The sequence below is a fragment of the Manis pentadactyla genome, chromosome 11, assembly GCF_030020395.1.
Source record: "Manis pentadactyla isolate mManPen7 chromosome 11, mManPen7.hap1, whole genome shotgun sequence".
In the NCBI taxonomy this organism is placed as follows: domain Eukaryota; kingdom Metazoa; phylum Chordata; class Mammalia; order Pholidota; family Manidae; genus Manis; species Manis pentadactyla.
The window spans coordinates 89,812,428-89,826,616 of NC_080029.1; the positions used below are offsets into that span (position 1 = coordinate 89,812,428).

Sequence of the window (14,189 nt, forward strand, 5' to 3'; positions counted from 1 at the left end):
ATGGCAGCTCCTGAAGGTGCCGCCCACGGCTATGGCTTCCGTACAACATGGCTGCCTACAGGGAGCGTACCGCACCCCTTTCCGCCCAGACACCGGAAGTTTCTATTTGAAATCCAGGCGGCAGACCGGGCCGGTGGTGCGTCAGTTACTGCGGAACGTCTTCTGAACCAGAACAGCGAGGGCTGCGGGCAGGAGGAGCAGGCTTCTGGGTTCGACTCTCCCGGGGCGAGGGATTTGGCTAGATGTGGTGGGCGGACGGAACAGGCTGGGAATGGAGGATTTTCTCTCCCCTGTGTCGTGGCAGACCGAGTCGCGCTCTTCCGTGGCCCTCCACCTGCCCCGGCCCCCTGGCACACCACGGAGTAACATTCACCTTACACCTTTCAGGGCCCAGCCGTGCCGCCTCGTTACGATGACCAGTGTGGTTAAGACGGTGTACACCCTGCAGACGCCCTCTGTGCTGAGCGGCGGCCTGCCCTCAGGTGGGTGTCCGCGCCGCCCGAGGGGCACTGCGGATTGGCCCCGGGTGGTCAGGGCGGGAAATACTGCGGGGTCTCATCGGTGCCCAGGAATGGGGGGCGCGAACAGAGGGACCAGACAGTCCGCTAATTCCCCTAGAACTGGGCTAGCTGCCTAGATTTATGATGGGAGTTAGGGGAAGGGCCATGCCCTACACCACTCCTCCCCCAGACCTAACCTGCATTCACCAATTCTACTTAAGTTGTTGTCTACATTCCCATTCAGCGAGGAATGCCTTTTTAAACAATTACTCGTTGTATTTCCGGACTTGGACTATCTGGAAGCACTGGGTTTGTTGCCAGGGAGGGGAGAGAGGAGTCATTTGAGCAGGATACTTAGGGAGAAGCACTAGGGTTCACACCATGTCTAGTTCACATTTGTATCTGCCCAGTGTCTGTTATATAGTACATTCTCAATAAATGTTGAGTGAAGTGAGAGAGAAGGGTCAGGCCTAGCTAGAGTATTCCAGAATCTTGGGAGAAGAGACATGATTAAAAACAATTTTTGATGGTCATTTTGCTTTGTTACTTGGCTTGTGATTGAGTGTCATCCCCTAGGGTCTGCAGTAGTTGAGCTGCCTAATCTAGAGATCATAGCACAGAATAAGCTTCAAAAATTGGAACTTGCTGTGGGAGATTTTGAAGCAGCTAGTTAAGATCCCTTACCAGGTGACTCCATGCAGCTGGTTGATGAGTGTAGCAGACTGGATCTGTGAAGTAAATAGGCTTTTCTCCAAAGGCGTTAAGGGTGGTTCTGTTTGTCTTATGTAACCTCAGAGCACCTGAATGGTAATCCTGGCGTTAGCAGGGTCTCAGAATTGCTGGCCAAACTGTAGCCATGTCTGCTTACACTGCCTTTCCTTCAGAGAGCAGTGCCTCTCGTTCAGTGGGGAGTGACTGGTGCTCCCCAGCCAAGCTGAAAGTTTTCACCCCTTGCTCTCTCTCTCCCAGCTTTATGATCATACAGTCTCAGTAGTTGAACATTTTAGACTGCCTCTCAGGTTTTTTGTTTTTATTTTGAGCATGGTTGGTTGTTTTCAAGTTCTTGTTTTTTGACTAGGTAACATAAGTACCTGTAAAAGTCCCAAGTTAGAAAACAATATGCAGTGAAGTCTCCTTCCCTCCTTGACACCAGCCATCTAATTCCCCTCCTTAGCATCTTTCATTTTTAAGAAGACAATCTTTGTTAAATCCTGCTAAATTTTTCCTACTATGCAATCCTTAGGTTCTAGCAAATATAGATTATTGAAACTGACTCTAGTTAATGAAGAATGTTAACTTTGATGAATTTACTCTAACACCTCTTCACATGGGTTAGATTTGTTACTGTACATAACTTACTAATACTTGAGAGAGAAGGTAAACACATTCTCCAAAGGTTACTTTTTACTTCAGACAGACCTCAAGAAGAACCCTTTTAATAATTGCTCTGTGAGTAGGAGTATGGAAAATAGGGTTTAAGTACCCAGTGAATGTACCTATAAATAAATGATTTGTTAGCTTGAGAAATCATATTTATTCCAAACTGTTATGCAGCGAGAGCCATCAAAAAATATATTTTTTCTAAAAAGTATGAATACAAAATTTCCCAATCCTTGTGATCCAGTGTTTTGTACCTTATTTTTTCAATCTGAGTTATTATGGCTCTTAATTTAGGTCAAGCTTAAAAGAACCATTTTGCAGTGAAGGAAGTGAACGTATAAACTAGAAAAGCATGTAGGTATTGGGGTTGGGGGTGCTTACCTCCAAACCAAGTTACTTGAATTTGCTATGGAATATAAATGGTAGAAAGACAGTGTCGTGGAGGGCTAGCATAAGGACAAGGGGAAGAATGTTCTCTGGGGAAGAAGAGTCATGGCAGGGCCGCTTCTCTGGTTATCTGGCAGTAAGTAGCCTTACAAGGTCATAACAGAATGTGAAATAGCCTGTAAACAGAGGGCTGGCAATAAAGGCAATCAGCATAGAAGATGGAGAGAAGACTAGGGGAAAGAGTGTAGAGATGGTCTGTGAAACAACCCATGGAACTAAAGTGTTTCATTTATTCAACCAGCAGGTATTGAACCTCTTGATATGCTGTCCTAGGCACTGGTGACACAAAGATGTCTGTTGGAATTAAGGAGACAGGCTTGTCAAAACAGCTAAGCAATAGTTAAGAGAGAAACTCATAGCAGCCTTCGGAGCTCGTATAGAGTGCTTAGGATCTTAACAAAATGGTTTGACTACACTGGTGTTAGATGAAGGATTCAGGTGTGCTTTGCCCTGCTGACTGTCACTGTCTCCTATTTAGCTCTTTGCTTATCACCAGCCTCCACTTCACATCTGTACTCTAGCCATTCAGTTTGGTGTATCATCAGGCTTTTGGCTACCTTCAACACACTGCACTGTTACATGTAAAGAATTTTGATTGCTATCTCCAGTTAGTCTAGAATTCTTATTTTTCTGAATTAATCTTCACAGATTGAGATTGGCCAGAATGAAAATACAGGTTTCTGACCCCTTGGAATGGAGCTCTGTTTGTTACAGAGTTGCAGCTGTTGGGTCATGGTGCTGGAGAGTTTACCCTCTTGTCTTCCTTTGCAGACACACAAACTCGAACCCTTTCTAAGAGCCTATTACCTGTTAAATCCAAAGAAGTGGATGTTTCCAAACTTCTTCCCTCAGGAAGTTCAGAGAATGATATTACAAAAATCACCAAACGAAGACAAGAGAATGGGTGAGAGTCAGATCACTGGTATCCAGTTAGAACATCTAGCTAGAAATTGTTCGATACCAAGAATTAGAAAGTAGGGTTTTTAAGAGCACACGGTTGGCCTTTCTGTAATCTGTGACCCAGAGCAGTGCAGCAACGCTGAGCCATTTGCCAGACCCTCTGTATCGATCAGTGATGAAGAGGCACAGCAAGGGTTACGATCAGAGGTAGTCTTTCCTCTTACCATTCACTGAGTGTGCAAACGGCAGTGCTATGGTCAAACACCAGCCTTAAGTGGCAGTCATGACAAGTGAGGACTAGTTATTAGCCCAGGTTGCTGGTCCGAGCACAGCCCAGCCCAGTGTAATATGTGTGTGTGTCCTTCCACCTGGTGCTAGTTCCCCTGTAAGTGAGGTTGATGTGAGAAAGCCACCGCTTTGTGCAGAACTGGGTCTGTCAGGTTGCTGAGGGTCAGGAGGGTCGCCCAATTCCTCTTCATGAACCTTTTCAGTAGTCTGGGCTGAAACAAAAACGTGCAGGGGCCCTCAGAACTTCTCAGGCTAGTGCTGTTTGCGTTGCACATGATCTTTGTGTTCTTTCCTCAGAAGTGCAGGCTATTGGTTCTGCCTTGCTCATAACATGTGTAACAGTAGTACAATAGTACTACAACTTTCTGGTTGATTTTTTGGCCTTGTTTTTATTGACTTATAAGTGACATACAATATTAGTGTCAGGTATATAGCAAAATCATTTGATATTTGTATATATTACAAAATGATCACCACAAGAAGTCTAGTTAGCATCCTGATTTCTTTGTTTTCACTTCTTCAGGCAGATGAAAGCTGCAGACATTGCTGTGAGGAGGAACGTCAGAAAGAGGTGAGCATTGGGGTAAATAAAAGTTGGCCACCATTTTAGGTGGTAGAGCCCAATCCTGGTTGGACATCAGAATCATTCATGGGACTGGTTTAATGTGTTACAGTCTGGGTGCCATCCCAGCCATCTGCCATCCCAGTGGAATTTTCAGAGGTAAGGCACAGCCAGGTTTGAGAACCACTGTCAGGTCAAAAATCAGTGATGCTATCATCTTGGGTACCAGAAGAACTTTCTGGGCTCCATGCCAAAACCACTGCTGATCAGAAATCAAACCTAGCTATGGCCCATCAACAGGAGCGTGAACATAACACCTTCAGGATAGGGGTGCTGCATGTTAGTGATTATGAGATGAGTGTGGTAGTGGTGGTGGCTGTGGTCCTGGAGAAGGATCCATTTCTCTCTGTTTGAGGCTAACTTGGACATCTCGCAGTCCTGAAGACAGAACTAATACAGCTGAAAAGTTTGTAGAAGTAGGTTCTAATTCCAAATCTGTTAATTGGGGCATGTCTTAAGTGTTCTGAAGATAATACTATCAAGAAGGAACTTGAGAATGTTGAAAAGAAGGTTTAATATTGATGATGATAATGGCTATTATTAAATGTTTACTACCTTCAGTAGCTGTGCTAAGAAGTGTACATTCGTTCTCCTATTCTTTACAACAAATTATGATAATGTATAGAAATGTTGAATCCATGTTGTATACCTGGAACTAATAATGTCAACTATACTTCAATAAAAAGAAAGAAATAATAATATTATGATATGTGGGTATTATCCTAGTTCTAGAAATGAGAAAACAGATCCTCAGAGGCATCATGCAACCTGCTGCAGTCACATACCACTATGTAATGAAGCCAGGATCTGAACCCCTGTTTGTGTGACTCCATAGCCCATGCTCTGAACCCCTCCACCTTTTCATGCAAGTGCAGTTATCATTACAGCTACAAACCACTGACTAAGCAAAAATCAGAGGAAGCGCTCAAGGATAAGAACCAGCTCTTAGAGGCCGTCAATAAGCAGTTACACAAGAAGTTGACTGAAACTCAGGTAAGAGACCCACCCATCTCTACTATCACTGCCCTGGACTATATGTGTAGAGTCCTGAGGGATGGCCCCTTGGGTGGGAGCAAGTTTGTAATGCCCAGGTACCCAAGGGGAGAAAGAGAAGATGCCAGGTTTGTGCTGTGGCTGTCTAAGAACAAGGGCAGGAAAAACCACCCCTGGGGAGTGGGACAGGCCTGATCTGTGTGCACGGCACCCCAATAGGGAGAACTGAAGGACCTGACCCAAAAGGTAGAGCTGCTGGAGAAGTTTCAGGACAACTGTTTGGCAATTTTGGAGAGCAAGGGCCTCAACCCAGGTAAGAGACAGACCACAGCTGCATTCAGAGGACTCGGTGCGTGTAACCCTTCTGGGCTGATTCTAGACTGTGTGTCCAGGGTCCAGCTGGCTCAGCCAGTGCAGGGATTGCTTAGCAAAGTCCTAAAGATTTGGGGGAGCTTTTCTTGGTCTCTTGTGATGTTTACTTTGCCTGACCAACAAAATTTCCAATGGTGTTGGAGAGACAATTATCTTTTGCCATTCCTGTGGTGCCAACAGGCATGATCTTGCAAATAAATCCTTTATTTATTTCAAGAGAGATAGCATACAGATCACTTTCCTAGGTGGGAAGAGAATTAATAACTGTTTGAAAGGTTCATAAACCTGGCTGATCAGCAGAATCACAGTGTTTAAAATGTGATTTCTGTTCTGACTCTGTCCTTACAGAGCAGAGTCTGTAGCAAAGAGGAGAGCAAAAGGAACTGCCCAAAGACTGTAAAAGGGCTTCACAGTGAGTTGAGGACCCTGAGGATACCCAGGGAAGGGGCCCAACCTCCCTGAATTAAGTAAGAATGACATTGAATGCTACTGCTTAACCTGTGCATTTTAGGATGTGTTCTTTATAGTCACCATGTATGTTTCTGTGTGATTCAAATTTCCTATGTGTATGTACTACTTTTACCAAAAATAATAATTTTTTAAGGCTTAAAAAGCTTTTAAAAATAATGTTTTATATTGTAAACAAAACAGAAAAATCCAACCTATACATTTCCTTTAGACAGATTTTCTGCTGAGGTGAGAAAAAAGTAGAATAAATTTTTGACTATAACTAAACCTGGAGAGGAAGGAGGTGACGTAGCTCTGGAGGGCAGGTAAAAACTCAGGGGAGAGAGTTGGGGACCAGACACATTCAGAGAAGTTCCCTCACGAGCCCTCCTGTGCTTGTTCATGGAGGGCCTTTCTTTCTTTTGTGTAAGGTAGAGTTCCTTCAGCACAACTGACTCATTGTTTCCATCAGTTTTAGGCAGTGAGGTCCTGGCATTGCAGCAAGAATCCACCACAGACCATATGGACTCGATGGTGAGGGGTGAGGACCCTGGTGTGAGGGGGTGAGGGTCAAGTGGCTGCAGGGCCTGCGGGGCTAAGAATGTCTCTGCCCTCTGCTCAGTAATCCCCCAGAAGCAGCTTATGGTTATCCATGATAATGGAAGAGAGCAGGGGCTGTGTACTTAAAATAGCATTTTTTACTTAGAAGGTGACTTTGTGCTTACAAATATCATAGTCTGAGTTGCTAATATACTACTTTAAAACACATTAGAAGATGAACCTATATAAAGAGCCTTCTGGTTTCTCTATTCTACACTTTATCAAATTTCTCCCCTGTTCCTTTGCTGAGAACTGTATGATGTGAAGATCCAGCCAGAATAAACTTTGGCTTCTCTTTGGTTCCTTCCCTGAAGTAGGAAGGAAATCTGTCCTGTGGACTGAGTTCCTGCCAAGTGCCCTATAGAGAATCCAGCACGTGTGGGGATGCTGACTGACTGAATGGAGGGGATGTTAGTAATCTCATTCATTCACTTCATATGGAGAGATTAGTGTGTAAGAAAGTTTGTGCATTTCAATAAAGATCTGTTACTACCTTTTACTTTCCTCTCAGTTGCTGTTAGAAAGTTTACAAGATGAGCTGAAGCTTTTTAACGAAACAGCCAGAAAGCAGATGGAGGAGTTACAGGTGAGAGGCATACATCACCTTGTGGCATGGTTCCTTTTTCTACCGCAATAGGTGGATCTGTGGAGGACTCTTCTTTTTTAATAAACTATTTTGTAATAATTTTAGATTTATAGAAAAGTTGCAAAGATAATACAGGGAATTCAATTCCCCTAATACTAGCATCTTATATTGTCATGGTACATTTGTCAAAACTAAGAAACCAACACTGATACATTACTGTTAACTAAATTCTAAGACTTAATTTGGTTCCACCGTTTTTCTCAGATAGTTTTCTTTTTCTGTTCTAAAGACTCAGAAATGTTCACATCTGCAAGGTAGGAGGCACTCTGCAACTCAGTAGGTTGCTCAAAGTTAAGAGTTGAGGCCTGTGTGAAATCCATGCAGTGGACACAATACTTCAAGGAAACTTGTAATAGGAAACCCAGATTCTGTGGTCTGGACCACTTTGGATTTCTTAGGTGAATCTTGGGATATTACACTGAATCCCAGAAGATTTCATTGCTCCAGTTTCTATATAGGAGTCTGTGGTAGAGAGGGATAATTCCTAAAACCAGCAGTGATAAACAAATCTAAGGTAGAAAATACAGTGTCTGTCGATAGTCTAGTGGTCTTCCTCAAAGGAATAGAAGCATAATGTTCTGGTATGGTATTATCTTTCCTGTGAGTCAAAGTTTTTTGGGTTTTTTGTTTGTTTCTTTTTGAATGTCTCTCCACACAGGCCTTAAAAGCAAAGTTGAAGATGAAAGACGAGGAGAGGGCCCGGTTCCTAGAACAGCAGACCTTATATAACAGTCAAGTAAATGATTTTACAACAGCCCTTGAAGAAATGGAGCAGTTATTAGAAATGTGATTTTCAAAAGTGGCCAGATGGCTCCCTCTTGGTGATAAGCTCTCAGAAGAAGCCACTTAGGGCCTCTGCTTCCTGGCCATGATCTTCTAGGACTCACCTTTCCCAGAATGAAAACAGTTTCTGCAATAGGATTAAGGACAGTTTATGCTTGAATGGTAATCCCTCCTTTAAGCAAGATTTCCCACCCCTTCAGTTTGGCCAGCTCTCACATGGAAATAACTGAGGCCTATAAGAGTGGGGCCTGGAAGCTTGGAGCAACATCCGAGCAATGCAGTGGCACACCATTAGAATCGGGAGACTGAGCCAGCCACAGCCAGTGGACCCAAAAGGTCACAATCAGATGTGCAGGAAGAAAATCTTACACAGTGGAGCACAGGAGCTCCACAGGAGACATCACTGAAGACCCATGATGTCCCTTCTAACTTGGAACACATTCTGTCCTATGCTGGTTGGGTTGGGCTCTGTACCTCATTATAAATTTGTGAACTTTAAGTTACTTGAAATGGCTTAATAAATGGGGTGAAGGTATAGATAGCAATAACACCTACCTGAAACAATATACCTTGGAACTTTAAATCACCTCTTTCTTTTTTTTTAATAAAGTGCTACTTTTAAAATAAATATTTCTGTAACTATTCAGACTGCAACAATGAGAACTGAAAATAGCCTTTAACCTAAATATGTCCATGCATACTGTTAAACTAGTTAACAAGTTCTAGACTTCAACTTAACCCAGAATATTTTCCTTCCACTCATCAAGCACTCTGAGGCTAGTCCTCCTGTCTTCTAGGAGCAGTAGCTAGTCTTTGAGAGTGTTCACTCTTTGTAGCAGTGGGTATCAGACTATCCACCAGGTTTGTGTTACTGGCTGCCTGTTTTCTCCCAGTAATCCTCAGCATGGTTGTGTACATGCTGTTTGCTCTGCACAACCAATCCTGGACCTGGCCTCATGGATCCTTAGTCAACAGCGCTTGAAATGTCCTGTGCATGATATTTGTGTATATAATCCTCATTACAGTTGTACAAGATGAGAGCTGTTGCCCCTTTTTAATGAGCTGGGGAAATAGGCTCAGAGAAGACAAATTGATCTGCCCAAGGTGAAACAGCAACAACCACATATTAAGGTTTGAGCCAGGGAATAATGGGTGTGGAAGCTGCATCATGTTACCAGAAGTCTTGAAGAATCTGAAAGCCAGGCTAAATGTGGATTTTTATCATCTAGGCCAGAGGTTTCCAAATTTTCTCAGTTCATTATGTCCCAATGTCTTAATAATATTTTATGATACACCAAAGGAAATACCAATGGTTTATTTTAGGTAGTTAGATCCAAACAATGAATACTTTTATCCTCACAACTTAGTAGGTATTTGAAAAAAATATATAAATCCAAAGAAAAAGTATTTCACTTTTAAATAACTATAGTTATTTACTAATGGGGTATTGGATACTGCTTAACTTCTCAAACCTTGGAATCCAATTGGACACTACTACCTTCCTTCCCTGTTCCACACTGAAATCATGACACTGTAGCATGATTTCATATTGAAACTGACCTACTTTTAGCTAGTAGTTCACATGTTGCCTAACATGTCAAGTATCACTGTAATTCCCCCAAAGTTTAAAATATCCCTGTGATTATGTACCCAAGGGTGCCTTGGCTCACAGTCTGGGAGCCACAGATTTAGGCAATAAGAAATCACTGACACATTTTGAGCAGGCAATCACTGTAATTAATATTTTAGAAAAATTAATCTGGCATTGATGTTAAAGATGGATGGCAGGAAACTGCTGTGGAAAGCGGTATGGAGATTCCTCAAAAAACTAAAAATAGAAATACCATGTAACCTAGTAATTCCACTCCTAGGAATTTACCTAAAGAAAATTCAGAAAGATAACATGCACCCCTATGTATTGCCATACTATTTGCAATAGCCAAGATATGGAAGCAACCTCTGTCCATCAGTAGATGAGTAGGTAAAGAAGATGGAGTACATATACACAATGGAATATTATTCAGCCATAAAAAGAAAAATCCATTTGCAACTACATGGATGGATACAGGGGCTATTGTGCTCAGTGAAATAAGCCAGATGGAGAAAGACAAATACCATATGATTTCGTTTATTTGTGGAGTATAAAAACAGCAAAACAGAAGGAACAAAGTAGCAGTAGACTCAAGACACTGAGAAGTGACTAGTGGTTATCAACGGAGAGGGGCTGAGGTGGGTGAGGGGGATAAAGGGGCAATAATTGCAGTCACAGTGTAAGTTGGTCATGGAGACAGTAGGTAGTACAGCATGGAGAATATAGTCAATGATTCTGTAACATCTTTCTACATTGATAGATAGTAACCGCACTAGAGGGGGTGAAGACTTAATAATGTGGGTAACTGTTGAACCACTGTGCTGTATATTTGAAACCAACATAATAAGATTATATATCAATGATACTTCAATTATATATATATACAGAAAAAAAAAGATGGATGGCAGGATTAAGAGAATGGTGTAAAGGACATCAGGAAAATGAGTCAAATGTGTTAGGGCCATGACAGCAAAGGTATGAAGATCTGAAACACAGGAAAACTACAGGAATTAACTGATGGTGTATAAGGCGTGGGGGGAAGGACTACATACATAGAGGTTTTGAGCGAGGATGACAATAATAATTGATTATAAAATTAGGGTAGTGAAACTTCAGCTTGCAGACAGTTCCCAGCCAGAGGGGATCTGGGTTGGAATCCCAGCCTACCCACTAAAAAATGTTCTGTGGCAAACTACTTTTCTCAGTCTAATTTCTTACTAGTAAAATGGAGGTAATGTCAGTCTTGCTGGGTTGTGAGAGAACTGTATGTAGCACCTAACCCAGTACCTTGCAAGGACACACAAATCCTGATAGTGATTATTATTCAAGTTCAAAATTTATCATGGCAAACGATTCCCCTCATAGTCTTGCCCTGAAGTCCCTCTACAGTGCTCACATTCTTTTCTGTCCCTTGTCTCTGTCTGTCTCCTTAGTGCCCTGTTTTTCCCATGCCTTCCTCAGCTTCAGTCAACTTTCCAGCTTTCAACTTTGACTCTCAGGCTCAAATTACAACCATCTTAAGAAACAAACCATCCACTCTCCTCCCTTCCAAATGTCCCCTATCCTCTATCCAGTCAGATTTCTCTGGTGTTTTCCCTACTGTTCTCTTCCCCTTCCAATCTGACTTACAGACAAAAACAATTCCATGAAGTACCTAGAGTAGGCAAATTCACAGAGACAAAAGCACAGCAAAAGTTACCAGAGGTGAAAGGAGAAGCGAAGGAAGAGTTAATGTTTAACACAGAATTTCTGTTTGGCATGATGAAAAAAATAGTGGTGATGATTGCACAACAGTGTGAATGTGCTTCATGCCACTGAATTGTATGCTTAAATGTGGCTAAAAGGGCAAATTTTGTTACGTATATTCTACAATTTGTAGAATAAAATGCACTGAGGTTTAACAAAGTACTCACCTTAAGTCTACAGGTCAGTAAATTACTGCCCCTCTCCAGAGATAAGCAATATTCTGATAGAAAATCACCACCTGAGTATTATCTTTTCTTGAACTTCACATAAGTGGATTTTTCCATTTTATCATTGCCAAATGTACTGGCATGAATTGCTCAAAATACCCTTTTTTTCATATCTAGAATCTAAAGGCTGGCCTCTTCTTCATTTTTTTTTTTTTTTTAATAATTATTTTTTATTGAAGGGTAGTTGACACACAGTATTACATTACATGAGTTTCAAGTGTACAACACAGTGGTAGAACATTTATATACATAATTCTAGGTTCCAGCTATCACCCTATCAGGCTGTTACAATATCTTGACTATATTCCTTATGCTATACATTACATCCTGGTTACTAATTTATTTTACCATTGGAAGTCTGTCCTTTTTTTTTTTTTTTTTTTTTTGTGAGGGCATCTCTCATATTTATTGATCAAATGGTTGTTAACGACAATAAAATTCTGTATAGGGGAGTCAATGCTCAATGCACAATCATTAATCCACCCCAAGCCTAATTTTTGTCAGTCTCCAATCTTCTGAGGCATAACAAACAAGTTTTTACATGTAGAACAAATTCTTACATAATGAATAAGTTACATGGTGAACAGTACAAGGGCAGTCATCACAGAAACTTTCGGTTTTGCTCATGCATTATGAACTCTAAACAGTCAGTTCAAATATGAATACTCATTTGGTTTTTATACTTGATTTATATGTGGATACCACATTTCTCTCTTTATTATTATTATTTTTAATAAAATGCTGAAGTGGTAGGTAGATACAAGATAAAGGTAGAAAACATAGTTTAGTGTTGTAAGAGAGCACATGTAGATGATCAGGTGTGTGCCTGTAGACTATGTGTTAATCCAAGCTAGACCAGGGCAATAAAACATCCACGTATGCAGAACATTTCTCTCAGAACAGGGGGGGTGAGGTTCTAAGCCTCACCTCTGTTGATCCCCAATTTCTCACCTGATGGCCCCCCTGCGACTGTGCCTGTCTTAGGTTGTTCCTCCCTTGAGGAATCTTACCCGTCTCTGGCTAACCAGTCATCTTCCGGGGCCATACAGGGAAATGTGAAGTTGGTAAGTGAGAGAGAAGCCTTATTGTTTGAAAAAGTTAGCTTTTTACTTCTTTGCATATTTATGCCCTGTGGCTTCTATGCCCAGCATTTGTCTTGAGGTATCTTTACCACTTGGAAGAATTATGATACTCGGTAAATTTGATATGAGGCACGAATTCTACTAAAGGGTTGTAATTAGGAAGGAAGAAGAAAAGCTATAGAAGTAGCAGGCGGAAGAAAACATGGGAAGATTGATTATTTCTTTGACATATCTTCTTGTAGAGTAACTTCAGCATGTACAGGTTTTAAGCTACTACTTAGATTGCACACACACATTAACATAATAGGAGTACAGTTACATAACCAAAGCATACCTGTAATTACCAGCCATCTCCAGTGAAACCAAGAAAACCAGTTAGGCACCTTAGGCATTTGTGAAAACTTATCTATGATATGGTGGATATTGTCCAACTGAACTTGAACAGTCTGAGAGAAATCAGACAAATTAAAACAACCCATTCCTGGGGACTGTTCACATGCCATATGTTCTTTTAACAGTAAATAGTTTGTAGTTGTAAGACTTTGGAGCGCTACAATTTGCACTTCTCCAAATTCTTGGTTGAGTTCCAACAGTATAGATCCAGTCCAATTTTGTTGTTTTACTGTATGCACAGGCCAGCTTAGATATCTCCTTCCTCATTCCCATGGCGAGTCCAGGAGCTGGTGGGATGAGTGCATCTACAGCTGTAGCAGTGCGTGGATCTTTGTTGGGGTTTTTTGATGATCATCCTCTGGCATGAGTCTTCCAGAGAGTGCAGATGTTGGAAGTTCTTTTTCATATCGTATCTTAGTTCATTTTCGGGGTAGCCCAATTAGGCTTTGATCCTCTGTATAAACACAAACAGACCCTTTGCCTACACTTTTATATGTCCTTTATACCCTTGTGTAGAACTCGTTGGAGGTTACCACACAGAAACTGCCCTTTTTTTTTTTTTTCTATCACTAATCTACACTTACATGACGAATATTATGTTTACTAGGCTCTCCCCTATAAACCCCTTTACAGTCACTGTCCATCAGCATAGCAAAATGTTGTAGAATCACTACTTGCCTTCTCTGTGTTGTACAGCCCTCCCTTTTCTCCTACCCCCCCATGCATGTTAATCTTAATATCCCCCTACTTCTCCCCCCCTTATCCCTCCCTACCCACCCATCCTCCCCAGTCCCTTTCCCTTTGGTACCTGTTAGTCCATTCTTGAGTTCTGTGATTCTGCTGCTGTTTTGTTCCTTCAGTTTTTCCTTTGTTCTTATATTCCACAGATAAGTGAAATCATTTGGTATTTCTCTTTCTCCGCTTGGCTTGTTTCACTGAGCATAATACCCTCCAGCTCCATCCATGTTGCTGCAAATGATTGGATTTGCCCTTTTCTTATGGCTGAGTAGTATTCCATTGTGTATATGTACCACATCTTCTTTATCCATTCATCTATTGATGGACATTTAGGTTGCTTCCAATTCTTGGCTATTGTAAATAGTGCTGCAATAAACATAGGGGTGCATCTGTCTTTCTCAAACTTGATTGCTGCGTTCTTAGGGTAAATTCCT

The 14,189-nt window shown here is 41.6% G+C and overlaps 1 protein-coding gene across 5 annotated transcripts in view; it reads left to right on the forward strand.

Moving 5' to 3' along the window:
- KNSTRN (kinetochore localized astrin (SPAG5) binding protein) overlaps positions 1 to 14,189 on the forward strand; it is a 21,262-nt gene continuing 7,073 nt past the window's right edge. Inside the window, exons 1-10 of one of the 5 annotated variants that reach the window (XM_036923863.2) lie at positions 1 to 209; positions 388 to 482; positions 3,099 to 3,231; positions 4,039 to 4,086; positions 5,025 to 5,130; positions 5,350 to 5,443; positions 6,422 to 6,483; positions 7,061 to 7,135; positions 7,854 to 7,931; positions 8,179 to 8,544. In XM_036923863.2, the coding sequence (XP_036779758.2) occupies positions 1 to 209; positions 388 to 482; positions 3,099 to 3,231; positions 4,039 to 4,086; positions 5,025 to 5,130; positions 5,350 to 5,443; positions 6,422 to 6,483; positions 7,061 to 7,135; positions 7,854 to 7,931; positions 8,179 to 8,208 (930 nt within the window). In that variant the 3' untranslated portion in view covers positions 8,209 to 8,544. Of the gene's footprint in view, positions 248 to 387; positions 483 to 3,098; positions 3,232 to 4,038; positions 4,087 to 5,024; positions 5,131 to 5,349; positions 5,444 to 6,421; positions 6,484 to 7,060; positions 7,136 to 7,853; positions 8,545 to 14,189 lie in introns of those variants that run through there. The other 4 variants (XM_036923861.2, XM_036923862.2, XM_036923864.2 and 1 more) reach the window with 4 other exon arrangements.